The sequence below is a fragment of the Sphaerodactylus townsendi genome, linkage group LG04, assembly GCF_021028975.2.
Source record: "Sphaerodactylus townsendi isolate TG3544 linkage group LG04, MPM_Stown_v2.3, whole genome shotgun sequence".
Lineage (NCBI taxonomy): Eukaryota > Metazoa > Chordata > Lepidosauria > Squamata > Sphaerodactylidae > Sphaerodactylus > Sphaerodactylus townsendi.
Window position 1 is genome coordinate 142,410,011 of NC_059428.1, and position 18,129 is coordinate 142,428,139.

At 50.6% G+C, this 18,129-nt stretch overlaps 1 protein-coding gene across 3 annotated transcripts in view; it reads left to right on the plus strand.

The window, feature by feature from the left end:
* Positions 1-18,129, plus strand: part of CIAO3 (cytosolic iron-sulfur assembly component 3) — a 49,911-nt gene that overhangs the window by 9,764 nt on the left and 22,018 nt on the right. For all 3 annotated transcript variants that reach the window (XM_048494476.1, XM_048494477.1, XM_048494478.1), the window contains exons 4-7: positions 406-689; positions 7,871-7,978; positions 11,154-11,311; positions 13,523-13,689. In XM_048494476.1, coding sequence (XP_048350433.1) covers positions 13,681-13,689 — 9 coding nt within the window. In that variant the 5' untranslated portion in view covers positions 406-689; positions 7,871-7,978; positions 11,154-11,311; positions 13,523-13,680. The remainder of the gene's footprint in view (positions 1-405; positions 690-7,870; positions 7,979-11,153; positions 11,312-13,522; positions 13,690-18,129) is intronic.

Consider the following 18,129-nt stretch of genomic DNA (forward strand, 5'->3'; position numbering starts at 1 on the left):
GTTTGATTCCCCACTCCTCCACCTGAGCGGCAGAGGCTTATCTGGTGAACCAGCTGTGTTTCCGCACTCCTACATTCCTGCTGGGTCACCTTAGGCTAGTCACAGTTCCCTCAGAACTCTCTCAGCCCCACCAACCTCGGGAAAGGAGCTTGTAAGCCACCTTGATCCCCTGACAGGAGAGAAAGGTGGGGTATAAATCCAAGCTCTTCTTCTTCTCCCTCCTCGTCCAGGGAACGGAGGGCTGCGTATGTAGTGCCCCTGTTTTGTCCTCAGGACAGCCTTGTGGGGATAGGGCCAGCTGAGTGTGTGTAGCTGGCTCGGGGTCACCCAGCAAGTGTCACAACAGAGTTGGGATTTGCTGTGCCATTTCTGACTGCAGTGAATGTGTGAATGTTTCCTCTGCAGGTAGAAAGATCGGCATGCTGAAAACAAATGCATGGGGTGGAAAACGAGCCTAGAACTCTCCTCAACTAGTTGTCATGTGATTTGCTTCGGGGAGAATTCACAGTGGGTCCTCCAGCAGTCTGAAGGCAGACACGGCTTATCGTCCCCATGAAGACTACCTTATGGCGGCCGTGTACAACTGTTGACCCCCGAGGGCGAAAAGGATCCCAGGAGAGCTACTCACAGAGGCCTGGAAGTGAACACCACCTCTCCGTTATTTTTGGAGTTGTACAGGGAGCAAAGAGGTGAGCCGGTGTGGTGTAGTGCTTAAGAGCAGGTGCACTCTAATCTGGAGGACCCGGTTTGATTCCCTGCTCTGCCACGTGTGCTGTGGAGGCTTATCTGGGGAACCAGATTAGCCTGTGCACTGCAACACACTCCAGCTGGGTGACCTTGGGCTAGTCACAGTTCTTCAGAGCTCTCTCAGCCCCAACCACCTCACAGGGTGTTTGTTGTGGGGGGGGGGGGGGAAGGGAAAGGAGATTGTGAGTCTCCTTACAGGTGAGAAAGGAGGGATATAAATCCAAACTGTTCTTCTAGAAAACAAGGCCAGGTGGGATAGAGTGGCTCAGGGCTGTAAGGAAGACACTGTAGATAGAAGACAGGGAAATGTTGACCACTGGGGTGTGGTGGTAAGGCCCTATCACAGCAGGTGTCCCATTTTGGGGAAACAGAACTGGGGGAAACTTTTCAGAACAGGTCAGGGTCCTACCTAGCTGCAAAGGTCAAAGGTCTTCCTCTTGGGGGACCAGCGAGGTGTCATGGTTAAGAGCAGTGAACTCTCATCTGGAGAAGTGGGTTGGAGTCCCCGCTCCTCCACATGTGCAGCAGACTCTAATCTGGTGAACCGGATCTGTTTCCCTTCTCCTCCACCTGAAGTGTGCTGACCTCTGGCCAGTCACGGTTCTCTCCGAACTCTCTCAGCCCCACCTACCTCAAGGGGTCTGTTGTGGGGACAGGAAGGGAAAGATTTTGTAAGCTGCTTTGTGACCCCTTGTGGTTGAGAAAAGCAGGGTATAAATCCAAAACCTACTCTTCTGGGAAACAGCGGAAGCCATCAGCGAAAGCCACCCACCAGACACAAATCAAACCACTGGAACGTTCTCCTTTGTTTTGGCATGGCTCGCAACACAGAAACGAAGGGAACCCATAGAACAGGGGTAGGGAACCTTTAACATTCAAAGAGCCATTTGGACCCGTTTTCCACGGGAAAAGAAAACACTTGGAGCCGCAAATAATTTCTGACATTTAAAATAAAGATAACACTATATATATATTGGGTTTTTTTAACCTTTTACTCCGCTCATTCTGAGAAGCGCATGGATGCAAGGATGGGGCCAGCGGCTCAGCCTCACCGGCTGCCGGGAAAGCGCCCGCCCCGCTCGAACGGGGCGGGCGAGAGGGGAAGCCCGCAGCGTGGCCCAGCCAGCCGCGGGCCATTGGTGCGCCCGCCCTGCTGCCTGCAGGGCGGGCAAGGATGAAGCCGGTGGCTCAGCCTCGCCGGCCGCCGGGAAAGCGCCCACCTCGCTCCAACGGGGCGGGCGAGAGGGGAAGCCCGCGGCACGGCCCAGCCGACCGTGGGCAGTTGGTGTGCCCCCCCTGCTGCCTGCAGGGCGGGCAAGGATGGGGCCGGCAGCTCGGCTCGTGGAGCCGCAGTGCAAGGGCAGAAGAGCCGCAGGTTCCCTACCCCTGCCATAGAATGACTTTCCGGTGTAGATCTGAGGTTCTTCTGCAGGAAAGAGGGAGACGGTGACTCACAGCAGAGGTTAAGCAGTGTGGTCAGCATAGTGCCGAAAACCCTCGAGGGTTAATGCGGTTCTCAGCGAGGCAGTGGCAGAGCGCTCCCCTTCCCTCCTCTTGGAACGGCTACGCTGAAAGGACAGCTGCGCCCGTCACCTGTTCGAATTCAGACAGCCGCAGCTGCGTCCAGGGCCAGCCCCTCCACTTTGAACCCGGCTGGATTAGAAAAACAAAATTGTGCACACTTGGGCTGAGAATGCCAACAGCCAACTTCCCCCCGCAAATGGCCAGCCATTTCTTGGCGCACGCCGACGCCAGCCGTGCCGTGAAAGCGTTTCCTGGGATCCTGCCTCTCCCGAGCGACAAAGAATCGCTCTGTGAAGCCGGGCGAGCGACTGTGGAGATATACCAAAGTGGTTGTGCCAGGCTGAATTTACGCTTTTTATCAGATCGGCTGATGCCAGCCAGCCAAATTCCACCGCTGTTCGTTTATCTACTGAGTGCATTTTCATCCCACCCTTGGCATGCGTGGCGTTCCCTTCCCCATTTTAGGCTCACGACACCCTGGCTGTGAGGACAAGCAAATGAGTTTCTTGGGGGTTTGAACTGTGGTCTCCAAGCAGTATGGGAGTTCGACTAGAGAATGGGAATGGCAACAGATTTCAATGTGATCGGCCGACAGGAACTCTGGCTAAGGTTAGGCCTGGACTCCTATTGTGTCTCCCATTCCATCCACCCTGAAGAAGAGTTCTGTGGAACACTGAAGCTTGCTCAGTGATGTATTCAGTGGGTCTGACCTGCTCTGACTTCTTCTGTAGGTGTTTACCAGCAATTAAGGTTGGCGGTACAGGCACAGCTCTGGACGCCTCAACTGTGGGAGGAGAAAGTTGCAAGATTTAGGAACAGGGCCTTCTCCGCAGCGGCACCTTCGCTAGAGACCTCTCCCCCCCCCCCGCCTCCCTCACAGCAGCTCAAATGGCACTTAGCTTGTTAAATTGAACAGCTTTCTGTTACCCAGGCATTTGACACACTTTTATCTGTCTGATCCTGTCTGATTGGTGGTTGTACCGCTTGCATTGAGATGAAGTTTCTTGTAAAACTGCTTTTAATTGTTAATTGAGTCTCGGTTTGTTTTTAATTGGGGTTTAACTGTTTTGAGCTATACCAGCTTGACCATAGAGGTGGGGGATCAATATGTTAAATGCATCATGTGTGTCGTTTCGAGGATTTCTAGGGAAATCCCATCCCAGGCAGGTGTATTCTGACACCTTTGGGCCAGAGATGAAAACGCTGTCATACCAAATAAAAGGCAGTCCATCCCCGCAGGCTTAATTTCCCTGGGCCCACAAGGACATTTTAAAATCTGCTTTGTATGGAGTGGACCCTTATCATTCTTGGCCCGAGTCATCTTTTTAAAAATGGGATTTGACATCAGGGAGGCGAGATTTTGACACCAAAGTCAGCTGTTCAGCTCCGCCAATCTGCCCTAATTAAAGCCCAAAATAGTTTCCCGAAGAGATTGAAATCCGGTGCACTCAGAGGCTCGGGGTTCTGTTTCATGTGGTGTCCTCCACCCTGTTCCCAGCTTAACGCTCTCAGATGCTCTGGGAGAGCCCCCATTCAGAGAGGCGAGGGCAATGTTGTTTGGTCAGCAAAGAGGGCAAAAATATACAACTGGACAGTGGGAGGGGGACAATTCATTGGCCCATCAGTGGTGGTTGGATGCAGTCTACCAGGGTGATTGTATAAAGAGGAGGAGAATGTATTCATTTGAAGAAGAGGAGGAGTTTGGATTTTATATCCTCTCCCTTTCCCTCCTAAAAGGAGACTCAGTGCAGCTTACAAGCTCCTTTCCTTTCTCTCCCCACAACAGACACCTTGTGACGTAGGTGGGGCTGAGAGATATCGGTGGGGGGAACCAAGCCGAGGGACAGCATGGTGCTGCTAGACTCCTCTTTGTTTTGGCTGAAGCAGCTTTCCCAAGACACTGGTGGCTTCCGTGTGACCATTGGCTTGGAGCAGAGGTCGGTCCCTGTATGCTTAAGCTCAGGGAGCCAGGGGAGAGATCCTTCTATGATTGCCAGAGACAATCCCAGAGGGATGTTTGTTTAGGAAAACATCTGCAGAGCCAGGATGTCTGGGAATCTGAATGGCTGCCCGTTCTCTCCCCATTATTTGCGTGTGTGCGTGTGTCCATGTGCGCAGAATGCAAGAGCCCCTCTTAAATATAGATTCCGGGGTGGGGGGGGGGGGGACCGGCAAACGGGGAGATGAAACAGGACTGCCGTTGCAAGCGTTCAAATAAAAAAAGTTGCCCTTCTAACTGTGGGGTTTGATGTACACAGTGTGTGAACATGGCTGCTCTGTGGTTATCGTGACTTTATAGTCAACGGAACTGGCAGCCCCCTCCCCAGTGATGGGGGGATTCTGCAGCAGAACCCCCTGATGAATCAATTCCACCGCGAGGTCATCCTAGCAGCACACCGTTGCTGAGATTGAGGCGAAAAGGTGCAGGGATTTGAACTGTATTTAAATCGACTTGGTTAAAAGGCAGATAATGAACCCCCCCAAGAGCCGGAGAGTGGTGGGGATCCTCAAACGAGGAGGCGGTAACGAGACAGGCCCTTTTTTGGGAGAGAAACTCTGGTCAGACTGAAGTTAATACCACTTCCTAGACAGCCGAGCAGCTGCCTTTTCCGAAGAGATTTGCGCTTTCTCGCCGGCCCGCTGAAGACATGATGTAATGGGCCACTCCGAAGCGAGGGAGACAAGAGCCGGCAGGTGTCATCTCGGCACTGATCGGGTTTCATTTTGTTTCTCGCGATTACTCATCAAGACAACGGGCTCAGAAAAGGATCATGAGGTCAGATCTCTTCCAGGCCAAGGAGAAGCCACTTCCGAATGCTTTGGCCAGGAGATGTTGCACAGAAAAGAACAGCAGAGACAGAAGTGCTGGCTTATGTTTGAATGCTGTGGGGCTCCGGGAGGGGATGGCCCCCTTACCCCATGGGAGCTGGTTTTGCAGAGTCTGAAACCCTTCCCACTTAGAATGGGTTGGGTATCTGCTAGGCCTACAGTCTGGCGAAGAGTCTTTGGGGGGCCACAAGTCAAGGTGAGGAGATGAAGAAGAAGGAGAAGATGTATTGTTGAAAGCTTTCACGGCTGGATTCCACTGGTTCTGGTGGGTTTTCTGGGCTGTGTGGCCGTGGTCTGGTGGATCTTGTTCCCAACACAGTGTGTAACTGTCAGGAGGCCTGTTAGAATTGGGGATTTGCTTATGCTGCTTTCTGTAAGATGGGGTGGTGGTGGAATGGGTTAAATGCCTTACTGTCTGCCTTTTGACTGTTTCTTGTGTGTGATTTCACTTCCCAGGTGCTGGCCAAGGTCAGTGACTGGGCATCTTCGCTGTTATCTTTCTTACAGTTACTGTTAGGTGCGCTTTCCCAGGATTGGGGGGTGCAAGCTGTTTTAATTACTGGATTTTGCGTGGGCAAAGTCAGTTCTGGCTTTGTCCAGGGAAGATCCACATCTCTGAATAAACTGCTCTTCTTACACATGAGTTTGTTTCAGTTTTTGGGATTCTGACAGTAACGGACTTCCCTGTGTGCTACACCTCTGAAGATCTATAAGCATAAGCATTTATTGTCATTGTGCACGCACAACGAAATTTACAGCATTCCTCGATGCACACAATTTCAGACTCATACCCATCCTCACTTTCCCTTGCCAGCCACAGATGCAAGCAAAATGTTAGGAACAAGACCTACCAGACCACGGCCACACAGCCCGGAAAACCCACCAGAACAAGGAGGAGAAGAATTTGGATTTATATCCCCACTTTCTCTCCTGTAAGGACTGACAATCTCCTCCTCCCCACCCCCCATAACAAACACCCTGTGAGGTGGGTGGGGCTGAGAGAGCTTCAAAGAACTGTGACTAGCCCAAGGTCACCCAGCTGGCTTGCGTTGGAGCGCACAAGCTAATTTGGTCCACCAGATAAGCCTCCACAGCTCAACAACTACTTCTTCTTCTTCTTCTTCTTCGTCTTCTTCTCCTCCTCCTCCTCCTCCTCCTCCTCCTCCTCCTCCTCCTCCTCCTCCTCCTCCTCCTCCTCCTCCTCCTCCTCCTCCTCCTCCTCCTCCTCCTCCTCCTTCTTCTTCTTCAGTCTGGACAGTTCTGCTTGGGGTTAATGGCTTGCACTACAGCAGCCTGATCGAATGGCCACCCGAATGAAGTTATTTTGAACAGTTGTTCATGAGTTCATCTCCTGGAAAGCATCAGGCCCAGCTGTTGCACATTGCAGCCCCCCCCCCTCGCCTTTTAATGTACTGAAGAAAAAAAGATGACACTCCAGTAAGGGGGGGGGGGATTAAGGGGGTTAAGAGAGCAACCTCCCAAATGTCAGGTGCCTGCCCGGCCCCATAAACCTCCTATTGTACGGGACTTCTTTGCCTCTTTCTCTTGGAATTGGCAAGGGGCACGGCGGAGACTTGGCACACTCCTACGGGGAGCCGGAGAGAAGATTGTTGGCAGGGACCGGTTCTCTGCTGCTCCCTGGCACCCAGCGCCAGCCGCTGGCTCCAAAGCTGCAGCAGCCGGCTTCGCATGTAAAAAGAGCCCGGCTCGGGGCCAAGGCTATTTGTGAAGAGACAAAGAACGGGCAACTCACGAGAGAGGGGGAAATGTGCAGTGGTGGAGGGTGCTGAGGGAAGAGCCGAGGGTTGTGGAGTGGGGGGGTTGGCTGCCCCATAAAGCGGGAGGCAGCCCCACCTTGAAAGACGCTTGACAGCATTCTGATAGAAATAGATGCATGCCCGGTTTCCGTCCTATTTAACCCCACCCGCACCCCCTACCCCTATGCCCTAAATGTCTGTGGCCTTTTATCAGCATGTATTAGAAGAAGAAGAGTTTGTATTTATATCCCCCCTTTCTCTCCTGTAAGGAGACTCAAAGGGACTTACAATCTCCTTTCCCTTCCCCCCACCCACAACAAACACCCTGTGAGGTGGGTACTGTGACTAGGCCAAAGTCACCCAGCTGGCACGTGTTGGAGTGCACAAGCTAATCTGGTTCACCAGATAAGCCTCCACAGCTCAAGGGGCAGAGCGGGCTTTCAAACCCGGCTCTCCAGATTAGAGTGCACCTGCTCTTAACCAGTACGCCACGCTGGCTCTCTCCACACATCATGTCCTCAGCACAGCCCTGTGAGGTGGGCCGGGGTAAAAATTGATAGACTTACACAAAGTCATGCCCTCCAGTGAAGTTCAGGTAGAGTGAGTATAGGAATCTGGGTCTCTCTGCTACACCACACAGTGATGGGGAGGCTGCATGTGAAATGGGAGTTCTGTGAATGGAAATGAGAAAGTGTACTTTGGGCTTTTAAAAGCAACCTGTGGAAGGGAAGTTTGGTGCCCAGTCTGTGGGGAAGGTGTGGGGTTAACTCTTCTTACTCCAAGGTCAAAAGCACCCCAGTCAGAAAATGTGAAGATTTCCTGTGTTTGCCTCTTGTTAGCACAAAGAGCAAATTGGGAGCGGAGGGGGGACCTTTGAAAATGGTTACCCCCCTCTTCGGCAGGACTTGGGCCCATGATTACTTTTCTAGGGTCAAATTAGACATCTGGAGTTCCTGTCTCTGCATGCCGAAACTGTCCTTATTTGGTTCCTTACTTCTTTTCGTTTTTGCCAGAGTCCCCAACCTCCCCAAGCCGAGCAAATTTCTACCACTCCCTTAGGAGAACCACAGTGGGAAATGCGCACCCCATGGGGATATGCCGAACAATTGGTTTGGGGAAAGGTAAGTTTCAGTCTCTTGTGACAGAGTGTGTTATCCAGAGAGTGTGGTATAGTGGGTGTTGGGTTAGCTTTTTCTCACTCCGCAATGTGATGGAGTCTTCAGTGAGGTTTTCTTTTTAATTTGTGTTTGAGCACAGAATGCTCCCAACTGCTCACCATGCCCTCACCAAAGGGGATGGTCGCTTGGCTTTAGGAGATTGAAGGAAACTACGGAGGCAGCTGCAACGAAATAGAACCTCCATGTTTGAAGGTAGTACACCAGACATTTCCGGCAGACCAGTCCACTGGAGTACCGGATGGTGGGTGACAAACAACATGCGGCAGGGAGCTGTTTTATGCTGAACATACAGGAACATCTGACCAGTCTCCTTTAAAAAAAATGGATGCTGGTCACAGTGGGGTCTGATCCAGTTAATCCCGTGGTCAACTTCTCCCCACCCTGTGGCCCCGATCCTCGCTCCTTGTCCCTGCGGTCACATCGAGATCCCTTCGATACGCAGAAGACAGCAGAAACGGTCCCGATGATTCTGAGCTTGAATTGCCATGGGGTGCCGTTCTGCTGGGCTTTGTAGGAAAAGATTCTTGGGCGGACCTCTGAAGTCTGATGGAAACCAAGAATGGCTTCATCCATGGCTGGGGGGTGGGGTGGGGGCAGGTGACAGCCCCACATGGCTAGCAATGGCAATGGGTCTTGTATCAGCCTCAAGCCATAGCTATGCCTCAGGGGGATGTTGCTGGTGCTGTCTGGTTCCCACACAATCTTTGGGCCCGAGGGGCATTACAGGCCGCAGGGGAACACTCAGGGGAATTTGGGAGGCCAAGTTTTGGCCAGCCGCATAACCTCTTTCTTTCCCACATCCCCCACCCCCCCCCCCCTCCCATTCTTGCCACACACATTGTTGTGCCTGGATTTTTGGAGTTGTCTGCCAAGATTGACTCATTCTCTGCAGAGCTGAAAGGAAAGAGGCGCTGGAGGGAGGTGGTTTCTTGTGCGGCAGCCTTTGAGGGGGTGAAGAGAGCCGTGCCCTCCAGAAGGAGGAGGAGGAGTTTGGATTTCTCTCCAGCAAGGAGCCTCAAAGTGGCTTGCAAACTCCTTCCCTTCCTCTCCCCACAACAGACACCTTGTGAGGCAGGCGGGGCCGAGAGAGTTCGGAGAGAACTGCGAGTGGCCCAAAGATACCCGGCAGGAATGTAGGAGTGGGGAAACCAATCTGGCTCGCCAGGTAAGAGTCTGCCACTCGTGTTAAGGAGCGGGGATTCAAACCCAGTTCTCCAGATCAGAGTCCACCTGCTCTTAACCATTGTACTTCGCAGGCTGTGGCGTTCGGGGGAGGCACAAGAGAGCTTAGAAAATGCTTTCTCATTCATTCAGCAACTCACAGGCAGTCAGCCATGAACATGTCTATTTTGATCACTCCACAGAGAAGTAATTTTTATGATTTCTTAGCTTGGTCTCCACCTTATGACTGGTGCGAACATAAAAGTGGAGGATCCAGATTATCAGCCATTAAAAGCTGATATCCCTGCAGCTGAGGCTAAAAGAACAGAGCACCATGAACATAAGAACATAACAAAGAGCCTGCTGGATCAGACCAGAGTCCATCTAGTCCAGCACTCTGCTCCTTGCAGTGGCCCACCAGATGCCTTTGGGAGCTCACAGGCAGGATGTGAAAGCAAGGGCCTTCTGCTGCTGCTGCTGCTGCTGCCGAGCAGAGCATAAAAATGCAATGCAAAAGTTTAGGATCAGCTAAAGGAGCAATGACTTCACACAAAAGAGCAGTTGGCACGTCTGAGTTCCTGCCGCAAGATGCCGTGGAGGTCTCGAGTTTAACTGGTCTTAAAACGGGAATCAGGATTCCCAGTATAATTTCCCCCACCTATTTGAGGAAGTGAGCTACCATGCAGACATGTTGAAATAAACGTTGCTACTCTTTAAATCTGATAGGCAGGATAACTTGCCCTTGCAAATGTTGTGCTGGTGGGAGGGGGCGGGAGACCTGGGACTGTCATAATCTGGGGATTGACCAAGTGTTTCAGTTTGCTATCTCACCCCCACTCCCACACACGCACACCCTTTCCCAGTCTGTGGCCAATACTGCCCCCTTGTGCTCATTGTCATCTAAGAATTCCTCTCTCCAGACCTCCTCTTGGCCCAGGCTAAGCTGTGACTGGACCCTGAGATTTATCAGTGTCATTCCAGTGAGTATTTTCCAGCAAACGCCCCCCCTTCCCAGTTGCCCCCCCCCCTCCAAGCCCAAACTGCCACCCGATATTTCCTGCCGGCTGTGTGCGTGTCAGGCTGATTACAGCGAGAAATCCGAATGATAACTGGCAGGGCCATGTGCCTGACCAGGAATATCGGGGCTGGCAGAGGATTCGCCAACTGGATGCAGTTGAATCCTGACTCACTCTCTCTCTCTCTCTCTCTCTCTCTCTCTCTCTCTCTCTCTCTCACTCACTCACTCACTCACTCACTCACTCACACCCATCCCACCCCACACACACACACACACACACACAGAGAAAGAGAGGGAGAGAAGGAGGAGGAGGCACGGGCTAGCCAGAGCTTTGTCAATTCAAATTGGGACCAAAACAAACAGCTCCCTTGTGGAAATCACCATCTGCTTAGCTTAGCTGGCTGTGGGTCTCCCAATTTGAAGTTGTTTTGGCCGTGTTACTATTAAGCCAACAGTGTTGAAACCACCAACACTGCATAGCTGAACAAATTGTGTCTTGTTGCCTTTTCCAGTGGTGTGCTTTATGGCAGTTTTGCAGCACTGCAAGTTGGCAAGACATTTTCAGGCATACCCTGGCAGTGATCTAAAGGTCACAGGAGGAGCTGGGGGACAGGGTAGCAAATAAGAGAAGGATTTTATTGTTCTTATTAGTCTTAATTAGTACATGTACCCGCATGTTGCAGTGTTGCAGTTGATCTTCCAGATAGTTGTTGTCAATCATTACTTATTGTTTCACTTATTGATGGCAGTTATCTGACTGCTGCCCCCAGTGCAGCTGGATGACTCCATCAAAGGGCCACTGTCAGCTAAATTGCATTGGCTTCTTTTTTTCACATGCACAGCATTTGACAAGAAATAATCTAAAGTTTGGCTAGGTTTGTGGTAGGGCGGGTAGTAGTAGTCTCAAAAATCTCTCGAACGTAATTGTTTTTATTTCAGCTATGTTCCTTTTAAAGTGGAGATGGGGCCGCTGCAAAAAGCATTTGTAATTGTGTGAAAGAGCAGGGCAGTCATGTAAATGGACACATCCTAATTCACGTGGGTATCTTCAGATTATTGAAAAATTGTGTCTGGCCGTCAGGAACTGCGCTGAACTGGTGAGTGCTCAAGTCTCTTTGACATTATACTTTGACATTTATGAATCAGACTGCTCAAATCGTTTTTTTACTGCCTGAGAGTCCTACTTCAGCTGTTCTCATAACCAAGCTTGGTGCGGCAAAACCAGTGGTGGGATTCAGCCGGTTCGCACCAGTTCGGTAGAACCGGCACCTAATTTTTTTGTTGGGTTCAGAGAACCGGTTGTTGAAAGCAGCTTTTAGACCCAGGAGCAGTGGGTGCTTTGCCGCCCGTCTGCTCTGAGTTGCTAAAAGTCCCGTTGCACCCTCTCCCAGGGGAGGAGGGGGCTTTCAGAGCAGTGGCAGCAAAGCCCCGTTGCCCCTCCACCCTCGCAAGAAGTTTCTCTACAGCAGGTAAGTGGGTGGCAGGGGGGGATGCATGGCAGAGGGGGGCCCCATGGCGGATGGGATGAACCAGTTGTAAAATTATTAGAATCCTACCACTGGGCAAAACAGAAGCTTAATGTCTGTGTCTGGAGTCCCTTCCTCTCTGGCCCATACTTTTATCCACTGAGCCTTCTGCCTGCTGTCCCAGGGAGTTTCCAAACACAGATCTACATTCAGTGGGGAGAACCAAGAGCTCTTGTACAGTGTGAGGCGCTCTGGCTATCTGGTGCTAATTTTAGCAGTCACCTTGGCTAGGATGTGGGAAGTCACTGGGACTGCCAAAAAACCAGACACCTGGAGTGATGGATGACGATCCAAAGGATTACATCTGTCTGTGTATCTTTCTGCAAACAGACCCCCTTTTTTAACAGCTCAGAGTCATCCAAGGTCACCAGTTTCAGCCTTGGGGCTTTTAAATTATCTCGGAAAAATGAGAAGGAGGATCCTAAAAAAGTGCTTGGGGTGGGGATGGGGTTCCTCGCAAATAATTAAATAGATTGGTTGCAGAAAGGAGTTTCTGGAAAAAATGAAACAGGGTTTTTGCAACAGTGACTGTTACTTCCAACGCAGGAAGGTCAGAGGCAGGGGCGTAACGAGGCAGCCCTGGGCAAACTGTAGCCCTTGGCAAAACCTGAGTTGGATGCCCCATGGGCGGCCACTCCACCACGACCAATTTTTTTTTGCACCAGGACATGGTGCCTGCAGGGGGTGCAAGAATGCCCTCCCTGCAAGAACATCCCGAAATTTGCCCAAGAATCTTTGTTCTGCATTGAGTTTTCTGCATTGCTGTCAATGGGGGTTGCAGGCTGGGGGGGCATATTTCTGAAGGCACAGTCTCAAAACTTTCAGGGTCTCATCAGGAGACTGCCCTAATGATACCCCCCAGGTTTGGTGCAGTTTGGTTCAGGGGGGCCAAAGTTATGGACCCTCGAAACTGTAGCCCCCATCTCCTATTAGCTCCCATTGGAAACAATGGGGGATAGGGGCACCCCCTTTGGGAGTTCATAACATTGGACTCCCTGAACCAAACCTCACCAAACTTGAGGGGTAGCATAAGGACAGTCTCTTGATGATACGCTGAAATTTTGGTGCCGCTAGCCTAAAAACTGCGCTCCCTGCAGGCCAAAAATGGAAAACCACTAAAATACCCAAAAACGAACCCAGCATTTTGATGCCCCTCACAAGATGATGCCCTGGGCAGCTGCCCACCTTGCCCAATGGGCATTACGCCAGTGGTCAGAGGGCTTGACTTTGCCATTGCAGTAGTGGATCCAACAAGGATTCTTTTGAAAGGAAACAGATGTTGATTAAGTCTGCAGTCTTGAATTGGGGGCTGCTCGGTCTTCCCATGGTCCCAATTCTCCTGCCACTCAAACACTCCTTTGACTGCTAGGACAAAAATTGATATCCCTCATCTGTGTTTCTGCCCCTCTCTACAAGGGCTTAAAGCTAAAGGGAGGGGGAAGGTTTCGCTTCTTAATTGGGAAATGGTGTAGTTGGTTTTTTTGGCGGGCAAACTAAACTTTGACTCCTAGAGCAACAGCTTCCAAATAACCTTCCACTTTATGAAACTCCTGTGTGGGACTTCCCATTTGGGTTCAAAGTGATCCAGAGGAGGTCTCCCTGTAGAGAAAGACATCCTATAATAATGCTTGATCCCCCCCCTCCCCAAAAATAGAGGTATCTGGTTCAAAGGTGGCCTGGAAATTTAATTTGAGCCTGACCCAAGAGCCGTTGTTCCACATCAGAAGTACTGTGTTGTCGTGTAGCGGTCAGTAGTCACTTTGGACTTCGCCTATGTTTCAGCATTGCCACTGCAAAGCGGTCCTGCCTGTTGCGTTTGACAGCCTGAGGTGGCGATCCATCTTCTGTCTCTTACTCCATGAAGCCTCCTGAACGTGGTCGTTCTGTGATCATCTCCAGCGTCAGTTGAGCTGTGCATGTAAGCACTCTGCACATTCTCAATGGCACAGGTTTGTTTGTTTTTTTAGGGAATACGTGCAGCATCTGTTTCCCAGAGCCAAACCCAGGGACGAGTTTAAAACTTTTGGGTGATGACTGTTAAAGACTTAGAAGTCTTGCTAGAAGTTTAACAGTGCCTTGAGGGAACCTATATCCAATCCCCAAATTCTGCAGCCCCAGGGGCTTTCTCTGCTGGGTTTCAATTTGGCTACGCTCGTGAGGCATTTTTTCAGATGGGGTGTGCACGCGAAAACATGGTGGTGGATTAGGCCCAGACGTCCGTCGCGGTCTCTGAACAAAATTTTACACAGACCCTGTGAAGTGACCCTTGTTTCTTAAGGTTCGGGAGAGCAGGCGGGGTCCCACGCGGGCGTTTCAATCTGGTGTTAATTATTTTAAATATAACCAAGAAAACGAGGGCAGGGGGATAGTGTCACTCATTCCTCCCCCCTTTGAGAAACATAAGCTTCATTTCTGTTAAATATGGCACACAGAGAGAGGATGGGGAAGGGGGGGCGGAGGGAGCAACGTCAAGTTTCCAAACTGAGCAACTTTAGCAAATGCAAGATTATGTTACTTTCGGCACAGCGCAGAACTTCACACCCCCAGATTTATTGACCTTCCTTCTGAAGAGTGATGGATTGATGGCGGTGATTTTTATTGGACTGGGAAGGTGGGGGGAAGGGGGTGGGGGGAAATAATTAAAAAAACATAAATCAGCAGTGCCCCTCGACGTCTGGAGGACTGCGGAGCATTTGGCTCCCAGCTAGCGAAAGGAGAACTCTGCAGAGGGAAGGGGGTGCAAAAAGTGGAAATGAAGAGCTGGGGCAGCGGGGGGGGGGGGGGGGACAGGCGCGTTACTTCAAGCCTCCGGGAGAGTAGGAGTTTAAAGAAACCTTTGGTTGGGCTGCCTTTTGCTCGTGGAAAAGGCGCACCAGGTTCCATGTGACTGGGGACACTCTGGTGCCCAACCTGCACGCAAGGGCAGAGAAGAGTATTCACAAAAGAGCCAAAGCTTGGGGTGTTAATGGAATGATTTCTCTTTTTTAAATCGCTCCTTTTTTCTGTTTTGGTATTAACTGTGACAGCTGAGGGGGGCAGGGGGGTGCTGCAAACCACCACATCTATGCGGGGACACAAGTGTTGTTGTTTTTTGCAAGCACTTAGAGAGACCTGGAGTTGGCAGGCTCTGGTTTGGAAGGAAGGAGGCTTCGGGTCCCATCCGGCTCTCGCATCAGGACCCGTTCGGCTCCTGCCTAGGGCTGATCTCATTTTGGTCATCGAGGGACCGATTTTGGGCTCAGGGCCCAACCTGAAGCCGAGATGAAAGGCCGCAGTTGAAAAGATAGCAGTGCGTAATGCAGAGGGAGGGTCATAAATCTGAAAAAAAAATTAACACGGAGGGAAATGGGGGGGGGGGGGGAGGAGCAATATGTTTTGGTAATAATTTTGAACTGATGACCTGTCTTGGTCCAACTCAAGAGCTTGCCGGTATTAGGCATCTGTCGTTCAAGGCATGATTGAACGTTACCCAATGTCTCCAGCCGCTTAATAAAAATTGGGCATAGAACAGGGAAGTAATTTCTTCCAAATGGCAGGACTAGGTTGGCGCTTCTGTGGATGGCTTTGCTTTTGGGCGCAAGAGGTGGGGGCGTCTAGAGAACCCTCCCCACTCATCCATGCATGGAATCTTCCTCCATTGCCACCATTTGGAAGTCCTCCAGGAATAAAATGCAAAACAATTGCCCCTTCCGCACAAGTAGAATAATGCACTTTCAGTCCACTTTCACAATTGTTTGCAAGTGGATTTTTGCCATTCCGCACAGTCAAACCCAGCTGCAAAGCGCATTGAAAGTGGATTATTCTGCATGTGCGGAAGGGGCTAATGGATCCGCCCAAAAAGATTACATAGTTTAGGGCTGGCCTGCTACCTCATTTTGAGATCACAAGACCCCAAGTTAGCAGACCTCCCCTTTCCAACAGCTGCAGGCTAAGTGCTTCAGATGAACAATAGGTCTGACTTCTTTATTTCCCTCCTGCATGTTTCTAGCCAGCTCGCCGAGGATCTGACTTGCATGGTGTTGAACTGGCAAACCAGAATTTCCAGTGGTGGGAATGGTGGACCTTGCTCGGGAAGGGGAGTGGAGGAGAAGGCCTCAGCGGCGCAGTCCCGCCAGCTGCACACGGTCGCTGCCTGGACTTGCTGCCCTGCCAACCTTTCTGTTTCCCATTGCCACTCAGGAGGGCACCTTGAAAGCGTGGCTCCTCCTCATTTCCCAGGTGTTCAAAACACACAGACCCAATGGGACCTCCCAACATTTGCACTATGCCTGTGCCCTGTTTGACATGCTTAGTTTGCCTGTGTTTCCAGATGCCTGAGAAACGAGGAGGGACAGCAGCTTCCGTCTCTCCAGTCCCTAACTGGAGACAATGGAGGCAGTGGCAAGATGGTGGCAGCGGTAAAGGCTGGCACCCTCCCAGATGTTATGTCATTGTAGTGCTATTCTTGATCTCAGTGCCTGTCATTCATTCGACGTGTCTGATCCGACTTCCCTGATTTCTGGTGCCTGCCGGTAGCAAGGTACTCGTTGGTCTGTATTTTTGCCTTTGGGAAGCCATTAGAGAATCCCAGGTTAGATGGTGCATTGCCCCCCTCCCCACATTCTCTCAACCACTACAGCCAGCATTGTGTAGTGGTTAAGAGCAGGTGGATTCTGATCTGGAGATCCAGGTTTGATTCCTCACTCCTCCATGGAGTGAACCAAATGTGTTTCTGCACTCCTACGTTCCTGCTGTTACCGCTCGGGTAACATTAAGTGATTTCAGCTCAGGCAACGTAGTGAGGCGCAGGAAGCCGGTGTTCTTCAAAAGCAAAGTATTTTATTCGGAAGTTGTTGCTACAGCTCGGGCAGGGGAATCGCTCTTTCGTAGCCAAGCGCTAGAACTTTTATACACAAACATCAAAAGGGGCAAGGGGCAGGTAAGAGGGCAGGTAAGGGGGCAGGTCCCTTACCGTACAACAATACAGAAACATCAACACATAAAAGAAAAGATACAATTACAACTTTGTGAATGGGACCATGAAATCTCGCTGTCAGGCATCTTCCCGCGAGACTTTACGCTAGTGCTGAAATGGATAGCGGAGAGAGTCCATTCATAAAACTGGGTGAGCCTGTTTAATGCACCCAGGAATCTGGTTATCAGATGGGCTGCTTCCTTGAGTTATGACCTGAGGCTCCCGCGCCTCAGTCCCGCAACAAAAGAAAGTTCAAATGGTCCAATGGTGATCTTGGCACGTTCTTCAACAGCTGGGATATCTGGGGTGCCGTCATCAGATTCAATTTGTAAATCCAAAGGGGTCTTTGTTTCGGCTAAAGAGATCTACTGGGTGTTGGCCCAAACTGAATTCCAAGGCTAGCTTCCTTGGCTCTTAATATCAGCTGTTGCAAGCTATTGCTTTTACCCATAGATACAGATATTTAAAATAACATTTCTAAACTTAAACATTAGAGGAAACCTTAAAGAACCTCCAATACAGTACAAGCACATATACCTATAAGCAAGAGTATCCTAAATTAACAGTAACAAAACCTTAAATTAACTAAAGTATAATCCTAAACATTGGGCAACTAATAAATTCAACATTGAGGGAGCTTACATTAAACCTTAAAAGGGACAAAGGCAAGAAGGAAACCATGTGAAATATCAGCACATTTGTATATACACGTTCTTTCCAAGCCTTGTGGAGGCTTTTGGACAACACTGGTCTCTTTGCTCTGATCCTTAACCAGTGTAGTTCAGTAGCAGGCTCAGGAAAATATTTTTTCTATTTTCCTGTCGGTAACACTGCTGGGTGTCCCTGGGCTAATCAGAATTCTCTCTGAACTCTCTCACCCCACCTGAGAGGCGGAGGCTTATCTGGGGAACCAGATGTGTTTCCGCACTCCTATGTTCCTGCTGGGTGACCTTGGGCTAATCACAGTCCTCTCTGAACTCTCTCAGCCCCACCTACCTCACAAGGTGTCTGTTGTGGGCAGGGGAAGGGAGAGGAGCTTGTAAGCCACCTGGAGTCTCCTGACCGAAGAGAAAGGTGGGGTATAAACGTCTTCTTTTTCTCCTCACAGTTGAAGATCTGATTGGGAATGGGTGTATTGATGCCTGCACAGTTTGGCCTCTTGGGAAGAACTGATTTGGAGTTTGATGTGATTGTGCAATAACCCTTCATTGTTGCGATGAGCGCAGGTAATCATCTCACCAATACTGGAGGAATGGGAGTACAGACAAAGAACTCTACTTATACAGGACAAGGTGGGTGGATGCAAAAGCGTTGCATGTCCCTGATCAATCCGAGAGAGGCTGGCTGCCTGCCTATCACTATATCAAATTATCACCGGCTGTGGCTTGTATACGGAGGGCGGCTTTTTGAAACCAGAGCTCCCACCGCTGACGGC